General features: G+C 41.6%; 2 protein-coding genes across 7 annotated transcripts in view; one reads left to right on the top strand and one right to left on the bottom strand.

Annotated features, from left to right (window-relative positions):
• NVL (nuclear VCP like) overlaps positions 1 to 1,577 on the bottom strand; it is a 70,779-nt gene extending 69,202 nt beyond the window's left edge. The window contains exons 1-2 of one of the 4 annotated variants that reach the window (XM_074316944.2): positions 1,451 to 1,558; positions 457 to 625 (exon numbers count right to left, since the gene is read on the bottom strand). Coding sequence is in view for 1 of the 4 variants with exons in the window: in XM_019716054.3 (XP_019571613.3) it covers positions 1,451 to 1,507 (57 nt within the window). In the remaining 3 variants the exon portion in view is untranslated. Of the gene's footprint in view, positions 1 to 456; positions 626 to 1,046; positions 1,212 to 1,450 lie in introns of those variants that run through there. The other 3 variants (XM_019716054.3, XM_074316946.2, XM_074316947.2) reach the window with 3 other exon arrangements.
• Positions 1,578 to 1,719: 142 nt separating this feature from the next.
• Positions 1,720 to 21,621, top strand: CNIH4 (cornichon family member 4). 3 transcript variants are annotated; one of them, XM_019716061.3, is made up of 5 exons: positions 1,720 to 1,874; positions 2,757 to 2,825; positions 14,769 to 14,881; positions 18,178 to 18,318; positions 21,426 to 21,621. In XM_019716061.3, the coding sequence occupies exons 3-5, from the start codon at positions 14,814 to 14,816 to the stop codon at positions 21,451 to 21,453; spliced, it is 237 nt and encodes a 78-aa protein (XP_019571620.2). In that variant the 5' UTR covers positions 1,720 to 1,874; positions 2,757 to 2,825; positions 14,769 to 14,813; the 3' UTR covers positions 21,454 to 21,621. The 3 variants fall into 3 exon arrangements, with proteins under 3 accessions (XP_019571620.2, XP_019571619.2, XP_019571621.2); XM_019716060.3 differs by lacking the exons at positions 1,720 to 1,874; positions 2,757 to 2,825 and adding exons at positions 8,997 to 9,152; positions 12,280 to 12,348; XM_019716062.3 differs by lacking the exons at positions 1,720 to 1,874; positions 2,757 to 2,825; positions 21,426 to 21,621 and adding exons at positions 9,006 to 9,152; positions 12,280 to 12,348 and having other exon boundaries at positions 18,225 to 18,318.
• The last annotated feature ends 2,772 nt before the right edge of the window (positions 21,622 to 24,393 follow it).

The raw sequence follows: 24,393 nt of genomic DNA, 5'->3' as shown, positions 1-24,393 counted from the left end.
TTCAGAGAGAGTGACCTGCAAGAGCAAAAGTCCTGAGCTTGGCATGTTTTGAAAAGGTCTGTGTGGTTGGGACAGTGCAAACAAGGCAGAGAGAAAAAGGAAAAAAAAAGACTAAAAAGTAGACGGGGCCAAAATACGTAGGGCTTTTTAGGGTGGGTTTTACTGCAGATGTCTTGAGAAGCCACTGAAGGGTGTTGGGCAGGGTTCTGGCAAACTCCAATTTCCCTTTTAAAAGGATCTCTTGGGGAACAGACTTTAGGTAAAACTAGAGTCAGAGACATAAGTTAGGAGGCTATTGCAATAGTCTAATAAAGAGATGGTAGTTGGGACTAGGACAGCTGGAGAAGTAGATGGTAAAAAGTGGTTGGGTATGGAGTCTATTTTGAGAGTAAAGCCAAACAGATTGCAATTAATGGGTTGCAGGAAGCCGAAGAAAGGAGTCAGAATGAGTCTTACGCTTTTGGGCTTTAACAAATGGATGGACGGCGATGTTCTTTATTGAAATAGGGAACACGAAGGAAGACAGATTTGGAGGAGACGATCCTAAGTTCAGTTTGCATACGTTCAGCTGAAGGCACTTATCAGGCACTCAAGACACGTTGAGTAGGCAGGTGGCTGGATCAATCTGGAATTCAAGATAAAATAAGCACTGGGGATACAAATGTAGAAATCTCGAATATACAGTATTTCAAGGCATTAGACTGGATGAGACCACCTAGTGTGAATATCTACAAGTGAGAGAAGAGTACGAGGACAAAGAGAGGGTGAGAGCAGACGGGACTCAGGGCACCTCCAACATTTAATGACTGGCAGGAAGAGACGGTTCCACAAAGGCGACTGTGCAGCGGCAGGTAACGTAAAAGAAAACCAAGAAACGTATCCAGCTCCCAAAGTCTAACGTCAAGAAAACAACTCTCCCTCCTTCTAAATAACACTGCGTGCTAACTGTCCCATTCCGAGCCGTTTACCACACATTGCTTTCTCCTGATTATGAAAATGAAAAGACCTCAGGTAAAGTGCTTGTGACACAGTCAGAGCCCCACTACCTGTTCTTACTGTGTCCCAAGCGGACCCCTAGAGAACGCAACTTCCCGTATCCTGTCACCCGCAAAGCGCCCCGTACAACGCGGGCGTTCGAGGCCCTCGTCTGTCCCAACTTCACGAGACACGAAGATTTTAACTCATAGCTACGTCCACTCTCCTCACGGGTCCGCGCTGAGGCCCAGCGCGCTGCACCCTCCCACGGTCCCGGGCTCCCCGAAACTCCGCCCCACAGTGGGGAGGGCAGGCTCCGCACCACCTGCAGAGAAGCACAGTTGTCAACAGGTCCACGCCTGAGCCCACACGAGGGCGGGCGGCCAGTCGAGTTCGACGTGGGAGCCGCCCTAAGAAAGTGCCCTCGGGCGGCGAACGAGGACCGCGGTGAGGCCCGGCCGTGTCGACTACACACCTGGATGACTCGCTGCTTCAGCTTATTATCCACGAACCTTGAGGGTCTGGGCTTCATCCCGCCGGTCTCCGCTTCCACAGCCGGGGCCGCCGGCTTCCCGTGGACCGGGGGCCTCCCCGAGGCTGCCCGCGGCGATCGCCGGGCCAGACGCACCCGAAATGCGTCCCACCCGGGCTGGCCCACACCGTCCCCGCGGCACTTTTGTACCGCGAGGGAGGTACAAAAAAGAACTGCCGAGAACAAGGAGCCGACTTGAAAGCACCAGGGAGTTTCTAGGAGTCTTACTTTGCAGGCTCGTCCAACAGGCCCTGGAGGACAAGGACCCCTTTGAACAAGCTCAACTTTATTGTTCCCAACTGTGCGGACACGTGCGTGCCAAGCTGCGGGGAGGCTCCTGCTGGGGCTCTGTCACCGGTGTCTGTTGGTAAACTTGCGTTCCGTTTTTCTTATTCCAGCCTTTCCAGCCACACCCCATTCGGATGCAAAGTTAGTCTTGGCCTAGAATCTTAACAAAACTCAAAGCTGTAGATTCTTGGGACGATTAAACCTGGGTAAAAACACATCGCCACCCTGCTGCTTGCTTGCTTTCCCTTCTAATTACCCACGATCTTGAGGTCGTCCAAGGGGCTGGGTGTCAAAAGACAAGGAAAGACTGGTTTATCCAGATAACTAAACCGTCTGTTGCATTTGGAAATCATCTGATCTTAGGCCATTTTCGACAGGTGATTTGTGGAGTACATTCAGTCCAACCTACGTCTTGGCCTAGAAACTGCCCATAATTTTATCATGTATTTGACCCCAAGAAGTTTATTGTGCAGTTAAGGAAACACTTGTCATTAAGAGACAATTGTCATTAATTTAAAAAAAAAAAAAAGGAAAAAGTTACCGGCTTTAGTTTCTGCTTGCTTGCTTGTTTTGTGTTTTCAATATTCTTATTTGAGGTCTTACTTGGTTTGTGACAATATTAGGTGCAGCCTAACTAGTGTATTGAGGTGTGAAGAGGGGAGGAGAGGAGAGATGGAATTAAGAGAAGGTGGTGAAATGTTAACAGATAACGATCTTCCTACTCAGGGTACTGCTGACTTATTTTCAGTTTAGAGTTCAGATTGTATCACTGCTCTTTTCAATGGTTCTTATCTGAACACTGAATAAAGTATAAATTCTCACTCTGATATTCAAAACATTGGTCAGCGTGGCTCCAGCTTCATCTACTTGTTCCCTATATATGCACTCTGCTTTTAGTTAAGTGGCATTGCTGGCATTTACTCAGTTAATGAGTATTTACCGAAGGCTTACTATTTCACAGGCACTGGGTGCAGCTATGAAGAAACAGGAAAGATTCCTGCTTCTGTGGGGCTTACAGATCTACTGAAAGGTAATGATAATCAAATAAATTATACACAGCGCTTTGCTTCCACTGACATTTCCTCTTGTGTACAATGCCCTTCCCAGCCAGAATCCTCTCTAATCATCTGCCTTGCAGCCTTTCCTAATAATTCGCTTTGTCAAAATCTCCACCCATTGAACCCTCCTCTCATTCATTCAACAAGTAGTATTTATTAAATGCCTACCAGTTTCATTCCCTGCCCTGCCCTTGGGTCCTGTGGGGAATAGCGAAAGAATTATAATTGTAACTTTGTATAACATCTTTTTTTATTAGATTAAGTATTTATGCACTTAATTATATTTAACTTTAGCAAAGATTCCCTATAGCAAATAGCACGAATATAGTTGATGCCCAGTAACTTTTTAAATGAAATGTAATGCCATGCATGCCAAATGTCCTCCAAAGAATGAAAATGGGTCGAAGGGCCAGCAGCATCACAATATACACCAAGCAGCATCGTTTATTAGCCTATAATTTGTCATAGAATACTATTCTACATTTAGGGTTAGCTTCATGGGGGTGCAGCCTGTGCATTTGCAAAGGGCTTTGAGCTCAGAGTGCCCCACACATGGGTTGATGTGCTGCTGTTGCCATCTTGAAATTCTTAATAGTACTTTTTGAACAGGTTGCCCCTTATTTTAATTTTGCACTGGGCCCTGCAAATTATGTAACCCATACAGACGTGAAGTACTCTAGAATGGCACCATTTTTAAGGACAAGAAGTGTGTTTTTCACCTCTTGACTGTATCAGGTGCCGTAGGCAATAATTGTTTATACTAGATACCAATATTGATCTGCTTGACCATTTTTCCATTGGTTAGTTCCAGTAATTATTGCTCTGATGACAATTTTACATTAGCATAAGATTTTTACAGTGTTCAGATTTTACAGTACCACGCATCTAAACCAAAAATATTACTGAATAGTAACCTGAGTGCATATACATCTCAAGAACTTCCTGCAGTAATAAAAATGTCCTCCATTCTTTAATGGTGCAACCCCACCTAGTGGCAATGGCACATTTCACCTTCTGTTCCTCACACTTTGCCCTTCCAAACTTTGTATCTCACTACCCTCTTGTCTAAGTGTGCTTCACAGTTAGGGTGACCTCCGTCGTGATTTATTCAGGACAATCCCAATTTTTGCCTCTTGATCCAGCGTAGTTATTAATAGTATCCTCTTTGTGGAAATTAATGAAAATGACCTAAACGAGCATAGGCAGGGACTATTCAGAGCTCGCAATAGCAAGGGAGTCAGCCACCATCGCTTGCAGTTTAGCACAGACTCAAAGACAAGCAGAGAAATGGGAAAGCTTAATAACTAAACAAGAGAAGGCTTCAGGTATGCCCTGAATTGAAGGCTGTTGGCATGAGGGGGCTGTAGGTGGGTTAACCCGAAGCAGGGTATCCTATGAGACTAGTTAGGGGAGCATATTTGGCTTTCTCTGGTTGGTTCTAAGTTGGAAGAACAGGGACAAAAGTTAGGGAAGCTGTCAGTTATTAATGGAGTCCTGGCCATTTAGGGCCAATTGTTACAGCATTTCTTGTTTGGCTTCCTGGATTGTTTGCTAGAGAGAGTGGTCTGACTTCCTATAGCAGTGGTCTAACTGGTAGGTAGCAGACTGGCTTCCTGGGCTGGTTGCTGCAGACTATAAAGAGTTCTGTTTTTGTGTATATAATCTGGCCATTGCTCATTTGTATATTCAGTTTCTCACCTTTGTCTCTTAAAAAGGTTCCAGTTTGGGCAATAAGTTACATAGTCACACTGTATAAAATAGGAACATGGAGAGAAAGGTGAGAGTGTCTGCATGACAGAGGTTCCTTACTGAGGTTCAAAGGGGAGTTTTCCTGCTAGCTAGGAGCTGGAGACTGAGTCTATATCCATGTTTTCTGAAGTTAAGAAAAAAGAATCTTTGACTTATTTTATCTGGTAAAGGCTAATAATTCAGCTTTCTCATCAAGTTTGTCTTCCTTAGAGGTGATTGCCTCATTCATGTCCCTAATCTTATGCATTCAATCTACAAATGTTTATTGTATACTACAGGCCAGTTACTATGCTAAAGTCAGAGGATACAGTGGTGTTTAAACAGATATGGTCTTGAACTTACCTTCTAGTGAGAGGGACAGGCAATGGACTGGCAAAACAATAAATACATAATTGCAATAATGAGAAAGAATGAGGATGTCATAGCCCTCAAAAGAGCACCTTTCATACAGAAGGTGTTCAGTGACTAATAGCTAAGTAAATGAATAAAGTAAATAATCAGGGGACTGTGATAGAGGATAACAAAGGGAGCCTATCTCTGTCTGAGTAGTCAGGGAAAGACTTTGTGAGAATGTGATATGTAAGGACCTTAAGGATAACAGGAACTGGTTGTGCTGGAAGAGAGTTTTAGGAAGAGAGAAAATGTACGCAGAAAAGTTGACCTATTCTGGGAACAGAAAGAGAAAAATACACTTTCTTGTTGAAATCACCATTATTTGAGGTTTCTATTATTTACAGCCAACATTAATTTGAGTGAGCATAAGTTATTTGAAGGAATTTTAGAAGTCAAGTCTAAGATTAATGTTAAAAAACAAATGGCCAAGAAGAGACAAAGATTCTTGAATAAGAACTCAGTATCATCACTTTTTTAAAAAAAAACTCTATCAAGGTATCATTTATCTATAATAAAATGTATTCTTTTTAAGTGTATAATTCGATTATTTTTTATATTGAGGTACAATTTACATAACAAAATTCACCATTTTATCCATTTTACAGTATAAAATTCAGTGGCTTTTAGTACATTTACAGTGTTATGCAAATATCACCACTGTGCAGTTTGAAAACATATTAATCAGCCGCAAAGGAAACCCCGTGCCCATTAAGCTGTCACTCACAATGCCCCCCTTTTTCCAAGCCCTGGGTAACACTGAGCTCCTTTTTGTCTCTATGGTTTTGCCTATTATAGACATTCCATATGAATGGAATTATACAACATGTGACCTTCTGTGTTTGGCTTCTTTCACTTAGCGTAGTTTGTTTCCAAGATTTATCCAGTTGCAGCACGTACTGGTATTTCACTCCTGTTTATGGTTGAATAATATTCCATTGTATGGATATATTACATTTTATTTATCAGTTCATCAGTTGATTGACATTAGGATGATTTCCTCTTTTTGGCTCTTAAGAATAAGGCTGCTGTGAATATTTGTGTACAAGTTTTTCTGTGAATACGATTTCAGTTCTTTGGTATATACCTAAGAGTGGTATTGCTGGGTCATGTTACCACATGTTTAACTTTCTGAAGAACAATCAAGCTGTTTTCCACAGCAGCTGTGCCGTTTTACATTCCCACCAGCAATGTGTGAAGGTTCCAATTTTTCTCTGTTCTCCCCAAGACTTATGTTTTGTCGTTTTGTTTTTTTAATTACAGCCATCCTAGTGGGTGTGAAATGGAATCTCATTGTGATTTTGATTTACATTTCCTTACAATTAATGTCTTAAAGATTTCCTTGGGAATTATAATTAACAATTTATAACAATCTAGTTTGAATTAATATCAATTTAGTTTATACAAAAACTTTGTTACTATATGTTAAATATAGGTTTGTCTCTCTCATTACATTGTTATTATCTCATTTTACATCTTTATACGTTGTGTCTATCGACAGATTTATAATTATAGTTTTATGTGTTAATAGTTGTATTTTATTTTGTTGAAATATAATTGACATATAACATTATATTAGTTTATTCGATGTTTGCATATATTGTGAAATGATCACCACAGTAAGTCTAGTTAATATCCACGATCATTGTGGTTTTCAGTTGCCTTTCTCTAATGATTAATGATGTTGAGTACCCTTTCATGTGCTGGTTGGCTTTTTGTATATCTTTGGAGAAATGTCTATTCGAGTATTTGCCCATTTTGTAATTAGGTTATTTGGGGATTTTTTTTTTGGGGGGGGGTTGTTGAATTGTTAATCTCTCTTTTTTGTTTTTTTTTTTAAATAACACTTTTTTTTTTTTAAGATTTTATTGGGGAAGGGGGACAGGACTTTATTGGGGAACAGTGTGTACTTCCACGCCTTTTTTCCAAGTCAAGTTTTTATCCTTTCAGTCTTAGTTGTGGAGGGCGCAGCTCAGCTCCAGGTCTAGTAAAGGCAACTGCCTTTGCTGGCAGGGGGCGCAGCCCACCATCCCTTGCTGGAGTCGAGGAATTGAACTGGCAACCTTGTGGTTGAGAGCCCACTGGCCCATGTAGGAATCGAACCGGCAGTTTTCGGAGTTAGGAGCATGGAGCTCTAACTGCCTGAGCCACCAGGCCGGCCCTGGATGTTAATCTCTTATCAGACATATGATTTCAAATATTTTCTCCCATTCTATTGGTTACCTTTTTACTGCTAATTGTTTCCCTTGATGTACAGAAGTTTTTAAGTTTGGTGTAGTCTATTTTTGTTTTTGTGGCCAGTACTTTTTTTGTGTCATATACAAGAAATTACTGCCAAATCCAATATCATGAAACTTTCCTATATGTTTTTTTAGGAGTTTTATAGTTTTGTTCTTAATAAAATCTGAACTAATTTTAATAAAATTTCTCCTTATAGTCAGTATGGGTCATTTTTTTGTCAAACATAATCTAAGGCATAGCTGGCTAAGCATGTAATGAAGACAGTGTGATGAGTGCTACAGGTATGTACAAGGTGCAGTGGGAGTGTAACGATAGCTGGTTTATAAATAATCTGTTAACAGTCCATCTAGCTTTGACCTATGAACCCTTTATGATCCGATGAGCCTATGCTGTGTGTGTCAGACAAATCCAGTTGGTGTTTCCTTCTTACTAATTCCCCTATTCATCCGCTTCTCTCCTATGTGGTCTCCTTGCAGACAAACTTGTCTCCCTTTCGTACATTCATTGCACCAAACAGAAGGATATTTTAAAAATGTAAATCAGATCAAGATACATTTATACTCTTATCATCATATTATAATAAAAGTCAGACTCCTTACTAGGGATCCACAGGCTCTTGTGACCTTGCCCTGCCCACCTCAGACCTCCTCCTCAAACTCTCTCACCCTTATTCATTGTACTTCAACCACATGGGTCTTTTTCTCTGTTCCTTAAACACACCAAGTTTCTATGAGCAGTTGGGTCTTTGCAATCACTGTTCCCACTGTCCAAAACACTCTGTCTGCAAATCTTCATGTAGCTATTTAGATTTCAGCTTAAATGTCCGTTCCAGCCTGGCCTTTTCTGATCCCTCAGTCTCCAAATGTTTCCCTCTGCAAAGTACTTAAACTACCTGTCATTAATAGATTTATTATTATTATTATTATTATTATTATTATTATTTTTTTTTTAGTGTCTTGTCTCCTTCACTGTAATGTAAGCTACAGGAATACAGCAACCTTTTTCTCTCCTTCATCATGCATCTCTAAGGTTCAGCACCTACCATATACTAGCTGCTCAGAAAATATTGGTTGAATGAATGAATGTATGACTCTGATATCATTTTCTTATTGAGCTTATAACCCTTTGAAATAATCTTTTTTTTCTGTATTTGGTTGCTATTTTGTTGCCTATTCCTCCCACCCACCCAGTGAGAGCAGCCTCTTGTCTGCCTTGTTCATTTCTGTATCTCTGGAGTCTAGAGCATTTCTTGGCATATAGTAGGGGTAGAGTCAGTAAATACATATTAAATGAATGGATGAGTAAGACAGCGTGTTTAATTTTAAAAGATCTTAAAATCTACAGTGGAGAGAAACATTACTGTAACAGAGAATAAGCAAGAGATTATGACATTTCTGGAGAAACTGATCTGGAAGGGCGAGTCTCAACTGTTAAGACAGGGGTGTTGAGATTAGATTTGTGCTTTGGGGTGAAAACCTCTTACGGTTCCTAAGTCGGGATCCAGTGGGTCCAGTGCTGAATCTAGAGAAAATTTCGCACATGGCAAAGAAACTGGGTATCTAGCAGATTACAAGCGTTCAGTAAATACTTGTCACAATTTCTGGAAATAATCAGATGTAGAGGCCTTGAGCAGCACCTCTTTGATAGGTATTCGTACTGATGAACTACATTTCCCAGCATGTATCAGCATCACGGCGGCAGAATCTTAAATAGTGGACTACAACTCCCAGCATGCCGTGCCTCCGCGGAGCGGACTACACGGCAGAGTAAGCTGGGGTGAGGGCCTATCAGGGTGGGGGCGGGTTGGGGCACTCGAGCCGGTTTGACCGAAGGAGCGGCCGCGCTGGAGGATGGAGGCGGTGGTGTTCGTCTTCTCTCTCCTCGACTGTTGCGCGCTCATCTTCCTCTCTGTGTACTTCGTATCCTTGTCTGAAGCGGGCGGAGGCCGCCCTGGGGCCGGTCGCCGGAGGGACGGGGCTGGGGCTGGGGATGGGGATGGGGCCGGGCCCGGGTGGGGACCAGGGCAGGTGCGTGGGAGCGAGGGAGGCTGCCGGCGCCGGGTCCCTGGGGGCGGGCCGCCGGGACCGGTGTGGCGAGCCGGGCAGGAGGAGAGCCCAGCTGCCCTCCTGTGCCTCGCGAGCCCTGCCCAGGCTGCTGGCCGCCCCTCACCCAGGGTCCGAGCGGGCCTCTCCCGGCGCTCCCGGCCTGCCCGCCGCCGCCGCTCGCCCCCGATGCCCGGACTCGGCCCGCATGGACCGGCGCAGGCTCTGGGCCTCCCTTGTGGTCAGGGGAGAGGGGTCGCGCTGTGCCTCCCTTTTGGCTCGAGAGAGAACCAGGGTCGCGGTTTTTCTTGGAGACCCCCTGGGCTGGCCCTTTGTCGGATGCAGCGTCCCCGAGAGCGACTGTCTTCGTCCCGGGGGTGGTCGCTTGTGGGCAGCTTGGTGGTGGGAGGAGCGGTAGCGATTTGCAGCCTCTTGACATTTCTGGGCAACACCCCCGCCGCCCGCCCCTTTGTTCTTCCAGGTGTTGGAACTTGCAGGGACCTTTCACTTGCCGGAGTTGACTCATTTCATAAGCCGGCCGAGTGCCTCCTTCACGGTGCCGTTTTGGGTGGAGTGTTGGGAAAGATTACTTTGGTTGCTGCCGGCGGTTGCAGATTTGTGAATCTATACTAAACTATACACGTGATTTACTTCCCAGTCGTTTCTTAACTTTGACACTTATAGGTCTGTGCATTTTTAAAACTTCAGGGTTTATATAGCTTTTCATGTTACAGTATTCTAGTTGTATTTTTTGGACCAATAAGCGGTTGTTAAACCTAGTAATCTAGAATCTGTGTGGGTTACACCTGTTCCCTATTCTTGAGTGAGCATCTAGTCTCAGTTGTCACCCAATGTTCCACAATCCATTTAAGTAATTAAGTATAAGCTAGGAAAAAACGCCCGAGACACTGATTTTTTTTCTTCTTTCCTTGAAAATCACAGGTGCCCCTTGCTGATCGAATTAAACTTTTTTGTTCGCCAGAGCGTCCTGCCCTTAGGATAGTTTGGACAGAGTATGTTTTTAGTGTGGCTTCATACTTTGGTGTGAAGAGGCGGCCTGTTGTAGTGGGAGACAAAATTTGAAATCAGGACTCCTTGCTTAGCTAGATATTTGCTATGCACATTACTTCACCCCTCCAAGCCTTCATTTTCTTATTTCTAAAATGGGGGGAAATGTTTAGTTCCCAGCTACAATGAGAACATGAGTTAGGCACCTACCAGTGCCAGTATTCAGTAACTATTGCTCTGTCTCTCCCTCTTCCCCAGTTGAGCAGCAGTTTTTACTTTAACTGATGATTTCTATTGAGAACCCCGAGTTTTATGAGGTCTGGGGAACTGACAGAAAGGGCAGCATCACTTGACTAAGTTTTGAATCCCTCTTGTGACATAAGGAACTGGAGCTGACACTCAGAAATGAAACCTGGGTTTCTCTTTTTGCGGTTTGGAAAACTAGGCTTGATAATTTTAACAATAGCCTTGGCTTATGCCAATTCATATACATACAAAACTGTTAGGTGAAATATTTGACTTAGACATGAAGGTACATTTAGGGTGTGTTTTGATGAAATTCAGCATATTGTATTACTATATTTTTGCAGTTGCATTAGCTTAATATTAGAGCCAAGAGGTGGAAAATGTGCAGGGTAGACATTCTGAAGGGATAGGAGTTTTTCTCGACTTTGAACAGTGAAGAAAACCTGCAGAGAAGGAAAGGGGTGGCTATTCATAATCACACACAGGCAAGAGCAAAGGTGCAGAGACAGGTATGTTCATGGCATTTCTGGGTGATGGGGTTAAGGAATAGACCATCTGGACATATGGTCGATTTTGGTAGTAGTAGAAGGTCAGGTGGGAAAGGCTGGGTTAGATAAGATTTTGAAGAGTTTCAGTGTTAAGGAGGGAAGAACTTTCACTTTCATCCTCTAGGCAATAGGGAGCCATTGAAAAATGTTGAGAGTGGTGTACTAGGACGATGAATCAGCAGAGTGGGTTGGGGAAAGATGGGGAGGTAAGCAGCAAAGGAGTAGATCTATCTGGATTTAATATAGAATGCTAATTGTGGGCAGATGAAAGGAGGGATTAATGTGAGTGATGTTAGAAAGACATGATTGCTAGCACCTAGTAATGATGGTGAGATACAAAACAGAAAGCAAAAATAACTCCATATTTCAAGTCTGGGCAGACAATGCTGTGCCATTGACAGAAGTAAAACAAATTGGAGGTGAAACAATTTATGGAGAAAGTTAGGAGTTTAACTTTTGCTGTGTGGAGATGACAGGGGAATAGCTGTATGGAAATGTTAAGAATTGAGTTGAGATTTTTTTACTTGTATTGTTGGACATTTTCAAATAAAAAAAATATAGAGTAGTATAATAAATCCCATGTTTCTATCCTTCACCTTTGTTTTGCCATTCTTTTTCATTCTCTCCCAAGTATTGGGGGGAGGGTGATGGAGCATTTTAAAGTAAATCAGTCAATTGAAGACTTTGCCATTTATGTCTATCTGTCCCTCAAATTTTTGTGAGTTTATATTTTGTACTAAAAAGGATTTTTTAACTTAATTCCAATAGAATTTATGTTTACTATGGAAAGTTTAGGAAATAGTGAAAAGTACTAGAAAACAAATAATTTGTAACCCGACTTTCGAGACGTAACCACTGCTAACGTGACCATGCTCTATTTATTTTTTCTACTATTGGGAATCCAGGTTTTAACATTTAAATTGTTTCTATATGTCTTATTTTCCATTTCTTAAAGCCACTGTGTGACATTTGAGGAATTCAGAATGAATGTTCTGGTATAGGTCACGTTGGGGATTACTGAAAAGCAATTGTTGAAGGAACATAAGTGAGAAAATTGTGTTGTCTAGTGAGTGGGCTTCAAGGAAATAACTACATTTTTTCAAGTCAAATCTAATTCTGCCTTGTAACTGGGATTGCTTTCTGAAACTTAAAAACAAATACTTTGTTATAAAAGAAGTCTAATTCCTTATCTTGATCATCAGATAATTACATTGTCTGACTTAGAATGCGATTACATTAATGCTAGATCATGTTGCTCCAAATTAAACAAGGTAAGATATTCCTTTGCTCATTTTCTCGCATCAAAGGCAATTCTCCATTTTGTTAGAGATGATTATAGATAAAAAACATGTAGATTTGATTTTTTGAGTGCATGTTGTCTCTTATTGGAATCTTGTTAGAACTGTGTGTTTTGCCATGTTTTAGATCATGCATCTGTACTAGAAGACCTGCCTTGAAATTTTTGTCTCTTTGCTCTGCTTTTTCCTTGCCCCTTTGTCTGCAGTGGATATCACTACTCAGACTAGGGAAAGGTTCCTTGTGAGGGTAATTGTTTTCGTCTTATGTGTCCAAACCCCCTCCTCCCTGTTCACAGAAAAAACGCTCAGTTGTTTTTTGTTGACTTGAAAGACGACCTTCTTTCTGTGGTTTGCTGAGAAATGGAATTAATTAGCTGAATTGTTTTAAAGCCATTTTACCTTCAGTATCTAGTCTTTGGCAAGACTATTGTGAATTGCAGAGCTTGTCTGGATGCAGAGAAACCAGTTGGTCCTGATTCATTTTGAGATGAGCAGACAGAATAGCTTTCTGGATAAAAGTTCATATAAAAATACAATACTCAGAGGTGCTTTTGGCTGGACCTAAAAAGCATTCCCATGTGTCTTTTCACATCTTCAGTCTACTTAAGTTTCTCTGGCCCATGAGGGAAATAAAGATACACTTGGAAAGTTAAAATTTCTAATAAACTATATTCCTCCTTTTCTTTCTTTTCCTTTTTTTTCTTTCTCTCCCTCTCTCTCCCTCCCTCCCTCCTCCTTTCCTTCCTCTCTCTTTTTTCTCTCTTGAATTTTCCAGAACATGGTTTAATATAGGAATAAAGTTAAATAAAAGATTTTATGTTTATCAGCTATGCTTTGGGAATTCTTTAATAAATTATTTTATTAAGATATAATTATATATAACATATTAGTTTCAGGCTTTCTCATCTTTAAAAGAATGTATATAATTGAGTAGATTGTATTTCTTTTTATATTTCTTGTTTTCTCAATATTTTGGATGGGTATTTGTTGGTTTTATATTATAAAAATAAAAATCTAAATACAAAGAAAAGATTATCTGGATTCTTCTGCTGAGAAAATTACTTTTTCAATTTGAAATTAAGTAGTTTTTTAGGGGGTCGCCAGTTAGCTCAGTTGGTTAGAGCTCTGTGCTCTTAACAAGGTTGCTGGTTCGATCCCCACATGGGCCCTCCACAACTAGATTGAAACAACTACTCGGAGCTGATGGGTCCTGGAAAAACACACTTAAACTAAATAAAAGTTAAAAAAAAAATTATGTACAAAGAAAAAAAATGAAATTAAGCAGTTTTTTTAATGTTAATTTTTATAGGTAACTTTTCCTAGATTGCACAGCTAATAAATAGGATAGAGCATGGATTCCACCCCAGGAGGAAGCCCACACTTAGAAGCATTATGTTAAATTGGTCACATTTAAAAAAAACGTATATAACGTATTAAAAAATTCCATTTAGTTGCAAATTAGGTTCAAGGCCCAGAAAATCTCTTCTTTATTTGCAAAAAAGGTGTCTAAAATCTAAATGCAAGAAACCTGGGGCCAGTGTGCCTGGGCTTATTATACTGTATTGTTGTGCCATTAAGAAGTTGTGTGACCTTGGACAAGTTACTTAACCTCTCTGAATTTTGCTTTCCTCATTTCTGCAAGTGGGAATTACTAGTTTCTGGATTCATAAATATTAGCTGTTAACTTCTATTAAAAGAAAAATTTCTGTTCATAGGAGAAGACGACCATTGATAATTGAGAACTTGCGACAATCGCTATTGATGCATGAGAACTAGAATATTGCACAATAAACAATAAAAGTATAGATAAGGGCACTGGGTGCTATGAAGCCAGTAGGCTGGGAGTCTGGTATGTGTTCAACTTTGAGCTGTTAAAGTACTCTGTGTGTGTGTGTGTGTGTATGTGTGTGTGTGTGTCTGTCTGTCTGTGTGTGTGTGAAAGAGAGAGAGCACACGCGCTCGAATGAGTGAATGTGAAATGAGTTTCCTTAGGATTCTGAAGATTGAAAAATGTTTAAGACTGATATTCTGACATGAAAGGCAGCATGTATATGGCTCTACCATCCCAAATGAGAGTTAGAGGCTTTAGCATACATAAAATAATACTCTATTTTCCCCCTAATTGTCCTTCTTACCTGCTTAGTAAATAAATCTGAACCTTTGCTTAGGATAAAACATAACTGAAATATAAGTGCATTATTTTTTATCTGAGCCCTGATATGTTTGCATGGGGTAAGCAGTTACATCAGTATGCAAATCTGGGACATCTGAGTCTAAAAATACCTTGAAACACTAGCTTGGAAGTTCCCTGTACCTTCATTGATTTAGCTTCAAATAACATGTACATCAGGAAGAATGCGACACTGAGATGTCATACTGTTCTTCTCTTGCAGTGGGTAATCCCAGAACTCATTGGCCACACCATCGTCACCGTGTTAATGCTCATCTCATTGCACTGGTTTATATTCCTTCTCAACTTGCCTGTTGCTACTTGGAATATATATCGGTGAGTATAGTGTATTTGCAGCTTTGTAAACACAGGACAGTTTAAAGAAAAAGAAAGAATTTTAAATTTAACGGCTTTCTCTTCTCCGATAAAATATGTGCCAGTCATAAAATAAATGACACACCAGCAGTCATCTCTACTAGAAATGAAAATGTGCTAGAGGAACAGCAAGCTTTGCCATGGCTTCTTTGTAGATAGTACAGACTGTGGTGGAAGTCCATTTATGAAGTTTTATTTGGGGGCCAATAAAGTTCATAGATTCCATTTCCTGTAATTATAAAGACAAAGATCATTTGTGTTTATTGCTCTGATAATGGCAGTGACAGATTGACTATCTGCTGGTCCCAAACTTACCTTCTATTTAAAAATGTTAAAAAAATTCATTTCCCCTTTTCAGATGTCTGTAGTTTATGCGACCGGGAATATAGACATATATGGAATGGGCTCTGCTCAGAGGACAAAGAGGCAAAACGCTGAATCACAAACCAGTGAAAGAAGAGGTGGGCTAAGGCAGTGTAAAGTGGTGCAGATGAGTGACGAGCATGCTCGGGTTGGGAGGAGGGTTGGATTCCTCAGTGCTGGGACAGTTTCAGGGAGGCAGTGGGGTCTGAGCAGAGCCCCATAGGAGGGGTAAGGTTTGACCGAGTCAAGGATACCCTGGGGTGCGAAGGATAAGGGGAGGGGTAGAAAGGAAAGCTTGAGCAAATACACATGGCATGTTTAAGGAGTAATGAGGTTGAAATCATGCAGATGAGAGAGTAGTAACAGAGAAAGATAGAAATGTCAGTTGGGATGGGCCACAGAGAACCTTGAATGTTGGTCTTAGGAGTCTCTATATAAACAGTAGTAGTAGCATAAAGTTCACCCACTAAAATATAGTAAATATATTTTTAGTACATTCATAGACTTAAGAAACCATCACCACAGTCGATTTTAGAACATTTTCATCACCCCAAAAAGAAGCCCTGTTAGTCGTCCTTCCTATTCCCTCCCCCACTCCAGCCCTAGGCAACACCCAGCCTACTTTCTGTCTCTATAACATTATCTGTTTCAGACAGACGTATGATGTAAAGGAGATCAATATGTGGTCTTTTATGACTGGCTTGTTTCACTTAGCATAGTATTTTCAAGGTTCATCTATGCTGCGGCATGTCTCAGCACTTCATTCCTATTTATTGTTGAATAATATTCCATTGCATGGATATACAACATTTTAGTGATCCATTTGCAATTGACGGGCAATTTGAGTTGTTTCCACCTTTTAGCTGTTATGAAGAGTTCTTCTCTGAACATCCACGTACATGTGTTTGTGCGGACATGTTTCCATTTCTCCTACTGCCTGAGTGTTCAAAAGCAGGTGTAGTATTTTACATTCCAATCAACCATATGAGGGTTCCAGTTTCTCTACATTCTTGCCGACACTTATGTGTCTTTTTTATTTTAGCCATTCTTTTAGGTGTGAAGTGGCATCTCATTGTGGTTTTGGTTTACATTTCTTTCCCTAGTGACTCATGATACTGATCTTTTAATGTACTTACTAGCCGTGTGTGTGTGTGTAATATATATTCTTTGTCATATGTGTTTCGAGTAGCTAAGTTGACATGAAATAAATATGCTTCGGGAAGATTTTTCTGGAAGTGTTGTATAGTATTGATTTGTTGGAAAAGAGCCAGAGGTGTGGAACCCAGTTCAGTGACTGGGCTGAGATAATATAGTGCTGGGATAAGGTTGTGATAGTGACAGTGAAAAAGGTACAGCTGTTTAAGTGGTGCTAGGAAGGGAGAGTGGACTAGAGTTTGACCTACTGCCTGTGAAAGATGACGAAGCGAGGAAGTCAGAACCGAGAAAGAGAAAGTTTTCAGGATCCACCAAGAAAATAGTGATACTCCCATTTGATAACCTAGAAGTCAGAGCAGGATGCGACTCTTTGAGACTGTTTGAGCTGAGCTGTTATCTGGACATTCAAAGGTTAGTACCTCTCTTCTGTTAGAGATGGCCTGTTAGGATTTGGGGGAGAATTTAAGGTTTGTGGAACTCAGGTATTTGCATGTCACAGCAGTCATAGTTGAGAACTGAGTGTGTGGCAAGAATGAGGAAGAACAACCGAAGGCGCTTGGACGTGAAAGCAGCAAGAGGTCGTGAGCAGTGAGCGCGAGGGTGGCACAGATGCAGTCTGCATGTTGACGCTCACACGCTTCAACTCATGGTTTTCCTCCAAGGAGCCCGATTTCCGTAGTCGTCGGAATCGAGGAGGAAGACGACTGTATGTGTAGCTATTATATACACAGTGACATTAAATAAATAGGAAGTGTTATATGTCACCTGAAGAACCCGAAAGACTCCGTAGTATATTAAACACAGTATAACCAAGATTTTTAAAAAGAAGTTTGAGTCTGTTCTGAGTCTGTGGACCCTGAGTTGGATTGGTCTGGCTGTGGAATGAGGTGCGAGCTTAGGGTCCCTTTATCTCCTGTATTGGCTGTAGCCCTGTTCCTATTCCCCCACTGTGCTCATACCTCCACCCCTACAAAAAGTACATTCTTATTGTATATTTTGCATTTAATCTGTAAGAGTTACGTAAAGTTAGACATTCATTGCGTTTTGAGTCTGAACTGTCCATTTATTGTCTTAAGAGTAGTTCTATTATACCACAGTAGCATTTATTCTGACTCATTTCTGTTGTCCTCTTTAAATTGCTCTTATTAACCATGCAGATTGAGACATATTATCTAGTGATCAGCAGGAGACCAAAGATGAGGTTTCTGTTCTGGACTTAGAATCTCTCTTTTTATTGTCTGTGAAATGGGAATAATTGTGTCTGACACTACTCTTCCTTATAAAGATGTTGTGAAGGTAAAGGGAATTGCATTCAATAATGTAGAACTTTTTAGATAAAGAAGCTTCTAAGAACTTGGTTTGGTAAAATTTTGGTAGAGTTGGTTTGGTTTTGGAGCCCCCGTCATTTGTCTAATGGAAATGCTGTAGGTATGACCAATTCAGTAGTTTCCTACAGAAGATGGGTAAGAGGGTCTCAGGGCACTGAATAGCCTTCTCTAGAGTGTTACTCTCTTGGTTTTAGAGGGCAGAAAATTACACCCAAAATTAACAGTATCAAGTCTTTCAGAGGAAAACTAGGTGGTGGCCTGAGACATCATCATGATGCCCTGTCTATACTTGGTCTGAATTTAAAACTGCCACGATTGGTTCACTTTTAAAGGTTAATTACTACGGGTTACTTATTTTTGACTATTTATGCTGATGATTTTCCTTCTAATGTGTGTGCATCCTTTTATCAGGTTCATTATGGTGCCAAGTGGTAACATGGGAGTGTTTGATCCAACAGAAATACACAATCGAGGGCAGCTGAAGTCACACATGAAAGAAGCCATGATCAAGCTTGGTTTCCACTTGCTCTGTTTTTTCATGTATCTCTATAGGTGAGTTTACAGTCCTCTGGGTATTTTCCAGGATGACATGCCTGCTTTTGATGGGTGAGATATTACTGTACTGCAGGATTTAGCATTGACATTGCAGAGCTTTTGGGGATTATGTGAACTTCTTAAGGCTGCGTAGATTTTTTATGTGTGTCATTGAATCAGCATTCTGCCTAGCCTACAAGTTACTCCATGGTATTAGTTATTCTTAGCTATGGAGGCTGTCAACATGCTACTCTTCTCCTGCTCTCGTATCCAGTTGTGAGGTCTCACTGCCTGTTATAAGTATCGACATATGTACGCCAGAGATGGTACCGCTCATGGGAAGCCAGGCCACTGGCAACAGCTGTCAACAGCTTCCATCCAGGTTGGGCTTTCTTTTTTGGCCGTAAGGAATGGAGGCATGATGCTAATTCTCCAGCACGCTAAGTGGTCTGATAAAATCGCATCATTCTGTTACAACAAATTGGAAGTAAGAATTAATATAAAGGATTGGCTGTCAGACACTGGAAGCCTTATGCAGTCTTGTTTTAAGCTTAAATTTATTACCTTATGTTTTAGAGATAAACATGCCACTTTTATTTAACCTATCACAGACCCATAGATAGAGCAAAGAAGAGAAGAAAATTGTCCTGTATGTATGATATGATTAAATCTTTAAGATGCTAGAAGTCAGGCTGACCCTTTGTATCCAAGCTTAATTAGATCATTCCTATTTTTTCCCAGGTAAATTTTAATTTTTCACATAGGTATAAGGACTTCAGGAAAAACTTGTACTGAACTAAACCTTGATCTCTCAGATAGTCCCTAATAATTAGAAACTATATAGAGATAGCAGGTTAAAAAACTGTTTTATCTGAAATAGTTTAGAAATCAGAACCATTTCAGCCTCTGCCTTAATAAACAGGCTTCCTAAAATCCTTTTGCTGGGCTAATTCCACCCACTAGCATAGATTAGATGGAAGTTGGAGTTTAGATGGTTTCCTTTTCACTATTTATTTGCTGTTTTGTATTTTAAAAACTAGGACAGAAAAAGCACACTGGTATCAGTTTCTGGTTCTCATATCCTATGTCACTGCTAATGTGCTTAATTTTTAATCCTACTATTAAAGATGAAGACTAAAGAGCAAAGAATTTAATATTAACACGATGAAAACACCTATTCTCATTTTTATTACTCTTTTAAGTTAAACAATATAAAGGTACCTTTGCCATCATATACAGTCCCTTATATTTCTGAAAGGACAGAAAGCAAGCTGGAATCAGCTTAGCTGAAGGTTGTTCTTCATCCTTCTGCCTCCCCCCCCACCCCCAGGTTTTACATAGTTGGAGCACAAACTAGAGTGGACATTCCCTGGGTGTCGATAACAGGAACTTCTAAAGAAAGCTGTGGGTACAGCCACTGCAGCCACACTTCTGGGAATCTAAGTGTAGGATTAGGGAGCAGTATCTTGCTTAGTAGACCCGAAGTCTGAGGATTTAAAAATGCACAAGAGTTTTACTCTGTTACTAAATTTAAAGCAATGGAAGGCAGACTGAAGACGGGATGAGAGGAATCAGGAAGCGGTCTGTGGGCAGGTTTAAGGTATGGCTCTTTACAACTCAGTGCGAGACAGGCAACCTGAGTAGCTGCATTCCTCACTGGCTGCATCCTTTCTTTTCTGTCTTTCCTCGCCTCCCCTCCCCCCTCCTCAGCTTGTCATTTTTAGCCACATTGCTTGCTGTTCCCTTACCCTTTGGCATCCCCCATGGCTCAAGGGATCAGGATGAAAGAGTGGTCTCAGAAGATGTCCTTGTAACATTTTGCTCTTTTGGTTGCTGTTGTTTAAAAGTGGTTTTATTTCCAAATTACCAGATGTCTAATGCAGGGAGTTTATGCTGCGTTTCTCTCTTATCGCTGCCACAGCTTGCATGGTGCTTTGCACATGGCATACGCTCAGGGTTTGTTAAATAGAATGAAAGGGAAAAAAGTGCCCATTTTCCTTAAAGATTAGATCTGTGCCCTTTTTTGGGGGGGAGGGGTTAAGTGCTAGCCTATGAGAATTTGGGCTCTACCACTTACTGTGTGACCTGGGGCAAGTTTCTTAACCTCTCTGTGCCTCAGTTTCTTCATCTGAAAATGGGATTATAATAGTGCCTGCCTCATCAGATTGTGATGTGGACTAAATGAGATAATGCCTGTAAAACACTTAGGTTTGTGCTGACCTATATAGTAAACTCTAAAAAAAAACTTCCAAAAATATTAGTACTACCATTAACCTGTGCTGTACACTGAGTACACTCAATATGGTTAAATTTGGATAATTATTCTTTAAACAATTTATACCATTAGTAATGTAAAAGTATTTCTGTGTGTTTTCATCATTTTATCTGCGCAGAGCAAGGCTGATTCTAGTAAAAGGAAATGTTAACTGTGGTGGTTTTGACAGAGTATTTACTGAGTGACTACTACATGAGAGTATTTACTGAGTGACTACTACATGTCAGATACTGTGTAAGGCACTGCAGATGACAACGCAGCAACACACAATCCCTCTGTAAAAGCTGGGCGCCTGGTATTGCCGCATTTCGGTGTTATCCTGGAATGTGACTGACGGCACCTGGATTGCTGTGTTGTTAGAGTTCACAGCCCAGGGGTGGAAATGTAAGCCGGGACATGTGGGGGGAAGCTGAGCTGCAGAAGGAGCCTATGCGCCTCCCCTGGGCTGAGGCCTGCTGTCCACAGCGGGTGCCTTCAAGCCGACGTGAACATGAGCAGGAATTTACAAGGCTGATGCAGTGTGACGGGGAGGCTGGGTCCCAGGCACAGGCACAGCATTTGTAGAGATCTGGCTAGAGAACTACAGGGCTGTTTTCTAAGCTATAGCCCAGCCTTGGTTTTAGGTTATACACCCCAGCCCCACCCTGGTTCCTGGTTGTGTGTTTTTTTTTTAGTGAAAAACGCGGGGCATGGAGAGGCCCTAATACATATTTTCTTTCCTAGGTATAAATGATTGTCTCTTACTTAAATGAGTGTTCCTCGCGGAGCCTTAGGGATACAAGTCTGGCCACACCAGACTGTAGGACATTCCTAAGGAAACGTTAATAACCCTACTTTCTTCTCTTCACAGTATGATTTTAGCTTTGATAAATGACTGAAGCTGGAGAAGCGGGGTTTGAAGTCATACTACAGCGAGCAGCTGAGGACCCAGAGACTACTTCCATCCTCCTTAGAACCATAACCATAGCAGTATATTTTTTCCTCTTTGAACACAAAAAAAGTATTTTTGCTGTATTTTTACCATATAAAGTATTTAAAAAACATGACTTGAGTTTTTGTAGATTTCTGGTTCTCCACTTTAGCCTGAACCCCAACATGTCAAGGTGTCTCTCCTCGTCTGTATGCTGAAGATAGTCATTTGTGTGTAGGAGCAGGGCTGCCAGTCTAGCCCTGCAAGCCAAAGCAGCAAACGTCACACTATAAATAAGGGAAAACTAGTCGATGAGCAGATCGCTCCTCAAGCCGAGTCCAAAACAACACTGGGCACCTGGGCAAAGGGAGAAAGAAAGTAACGTTTTGCCCGTATTGTGGCAACTTCATGTATTTCACACAGAGATTTATGGGACTGTCACGAGAATGTTAACAGAAAATGACATTTCAAAAATTATATACTTCCTTGCAGAATTTGTGAAACATAAGCCATTTGCCCAGGTACAATGTAATTCCTGCTTATAGAAAGGAAAATAAATTTTTTAAAAAGCTCCAAATTTAATTAAGAGCTTTCATTTAAAAGCTGCTGCCTCTATAGTCACCTTCAAACCTGTAGGACAGGCCCTTGCCAGGTCTTGTTTTTGTATTCTGATCGATCCAGTTGTATTTGATCGCCGATACATTTTTAGTGGGTTTGGAGAGGATTTGGCAGAAGATGCTCATCGGATTAGAAGCGAGACTAGCCGTCACTCAGTGTCCTGAAGTCGAGCTGTCAGTGCTCTGCGTGGTGCCACCTGAATGTAACCTGTGCAGCCGCACTGACCACTTTGTGCGTCGGGAGACCCAATACAAGGCATTTCAGAGACGTAGCAATATCCGTCCACACCCGGTTCCTTAGAGCGGTATTTGTAAACTTGCAGTTGATGAGAGCAGTTAACCTCTGTCTGTTCGCGGGATGAAGTTAGCGCAGCAGTTTATTCTCAGTCCCAGTGTGTGCCTTAATGTTGCTACCTTAAGTGTTGGCATTTTGGGCAAAACATGACTGTGTTTGATGGGAGCGTTCAAAGGGATTATTCACTGTTGAGGCAGAGTTGGGTGGCTAAGCAAGGCGTGCGATCCCCAAAAGATCCAGTGCCGCACGTCCTTTGGACCCTGGACAAGGTCTAGCCTTGGCAGAAGTCAGAGCCAGCTAAACTCCCTATCCAGATAGGCCCACGCTTTGAGGCCGGACAGAGGCCCTGGTCACACATGAAAGACGGTGAAATGAGCAAAGTAAACTTGGTTCTGTTGGCCACATTAGGGTCTCAGAAATGGTTCCTGTGTTTATCTAGTATTTCTGCCAGGCAGACAACCCAGAAGCTGTAACATAGAAATTACTTTGCTTGCATCTCTCTGTTACCTTTTCATTCTAAGGCACCTTTGTCTAAAAAAAACCCAGTCCCTTTCCTCTGCCTTTCTCCCTAACTTTCAGTGCCTCTTAATGTTCCGCTCAAGCTACTGAAGCAATGGAAGCCACTGGAGAACATAAATCCTTAGACGTGAGAGACAAGCTACTTCAAGAAGCTCAAAGGTTCTGGAAGCTCAAAGGTGATGGGTTGTTGACCAACCGGCTTATCTTCTCAGTATTCTAAACCAGAATAGAACCCATGCAGATGAGTGAGCTTCTGGCTGTCAGTTTACATGTTATCAGGCCTACGTGGCTGAGGCTGAGCACATCAGAAAGAAGCCTTGTTTACAACCAAGGACAGGAGGCTCTTTACTTCTGAAACGTGAACTGTGGTTAAAAACAAAACCACCTTTCTTGTATTGCTTGTATCAAAGGCAGGAAAAGGGGTTAACTCTCGTTTTTTTTGTTTTTAGGGGCTTCTCTACAAATAATGTAAAGGGGGAAAAGGCACTGACTTTAAAAACTGTGGTTATGATGCTAAAGATTAATTTTCTATGCTTTTCATTGATTGGCAAGTTGCAAAGGATCTTAGAGATTATTTGCTCTGACTCCTTCATCGTAAAGGTGGAGAGCTGAGGCCTGGCGATTGCATCTGGAATCCTGGTGGTTTCAGCGTTCTCTCCCCCATCACTCCTCTTCCCTGTCCCTGGGAAGGCACAGGACCCAGGACCAGCCAGTGCAGACGACTCCTGTGTGCACAGGATTTTTATCTGTGTCGTGTCACTGTCCCTTGTCCTTGCATCCTCAGTGGTAGCAGGTGCCCTGGCTAATCACTGCCACCTCAGCTGAGAGCTGAGAAAGCAAGATCGAAGATGCAGCTCCTTCATCGAAGCCTGGCAGGTCCCTCGGCTACCTTTTCTCACACAGATGACAATGGAGTAAGTCCAAATGTGCTTCCTCTCACCTGGTCTTACCTCCAAGTTGACAGAGAGCCAAGAAAGCTTCCCATGGAACTTTATCTCCCAGGGCACTTACCACTTTCTATCTGGTATTAGAGTTATTTGTATGCAGTGAATCTCTCCTACTAGGCTGTACACTCCTGGAGGGCAGAGTACACTCTTATTCATATTTGTATCTTCCTCCTACTGCTCTTGGGACCTGACAGTGCCTCGCACACAATCAATGACCGCTGAATGAATAAGTAAATCTGATTGTGTTGTTCTATTGCTCTTTCAGCAGGAAGTCCAGCTGATGTCCTTTACCAGAGAAGCAATGGAGCAACATAATCAGAGCCCACCATTTTTTTTTCAATTTTATTGGGGAATGTTGGGGACAGTATGTTTCTCCAGGGCCCATCAGCTCCAAGTTGTCCTTCAATCTAGTTGTGGAGGGCGCAGCTCAGCTCCAAGTCCAGTAGCCGTTTTCAATCTTTAGTTGAAGGGGGCGCAGCCCACCATCCCATGCGGGAATTGAACCGGCAACCTTGTTGAGAGCTCACGCT

Source organism: Rhinolophus sinicus, chromosome 6, assembly GCF_057876585.1.
Source record: "Rhinolophus sinicus isolate RSI-liver-muscle chromosome 6, RSI-T2T, whole genome shotgun sequence".
NCBI classification, from domain to species: Eukaryota; Metazoa; Chordata; class Mammalia; order Chiroptera; family Rhinolophidae; genus Rhinolophus; species Rhinolophus sinicus.
The sequence above is the reverse complement of the archived record's forward strand: the minus strand, read 5'-3'. Positions and strand labels throughout refer to the sequence as shown.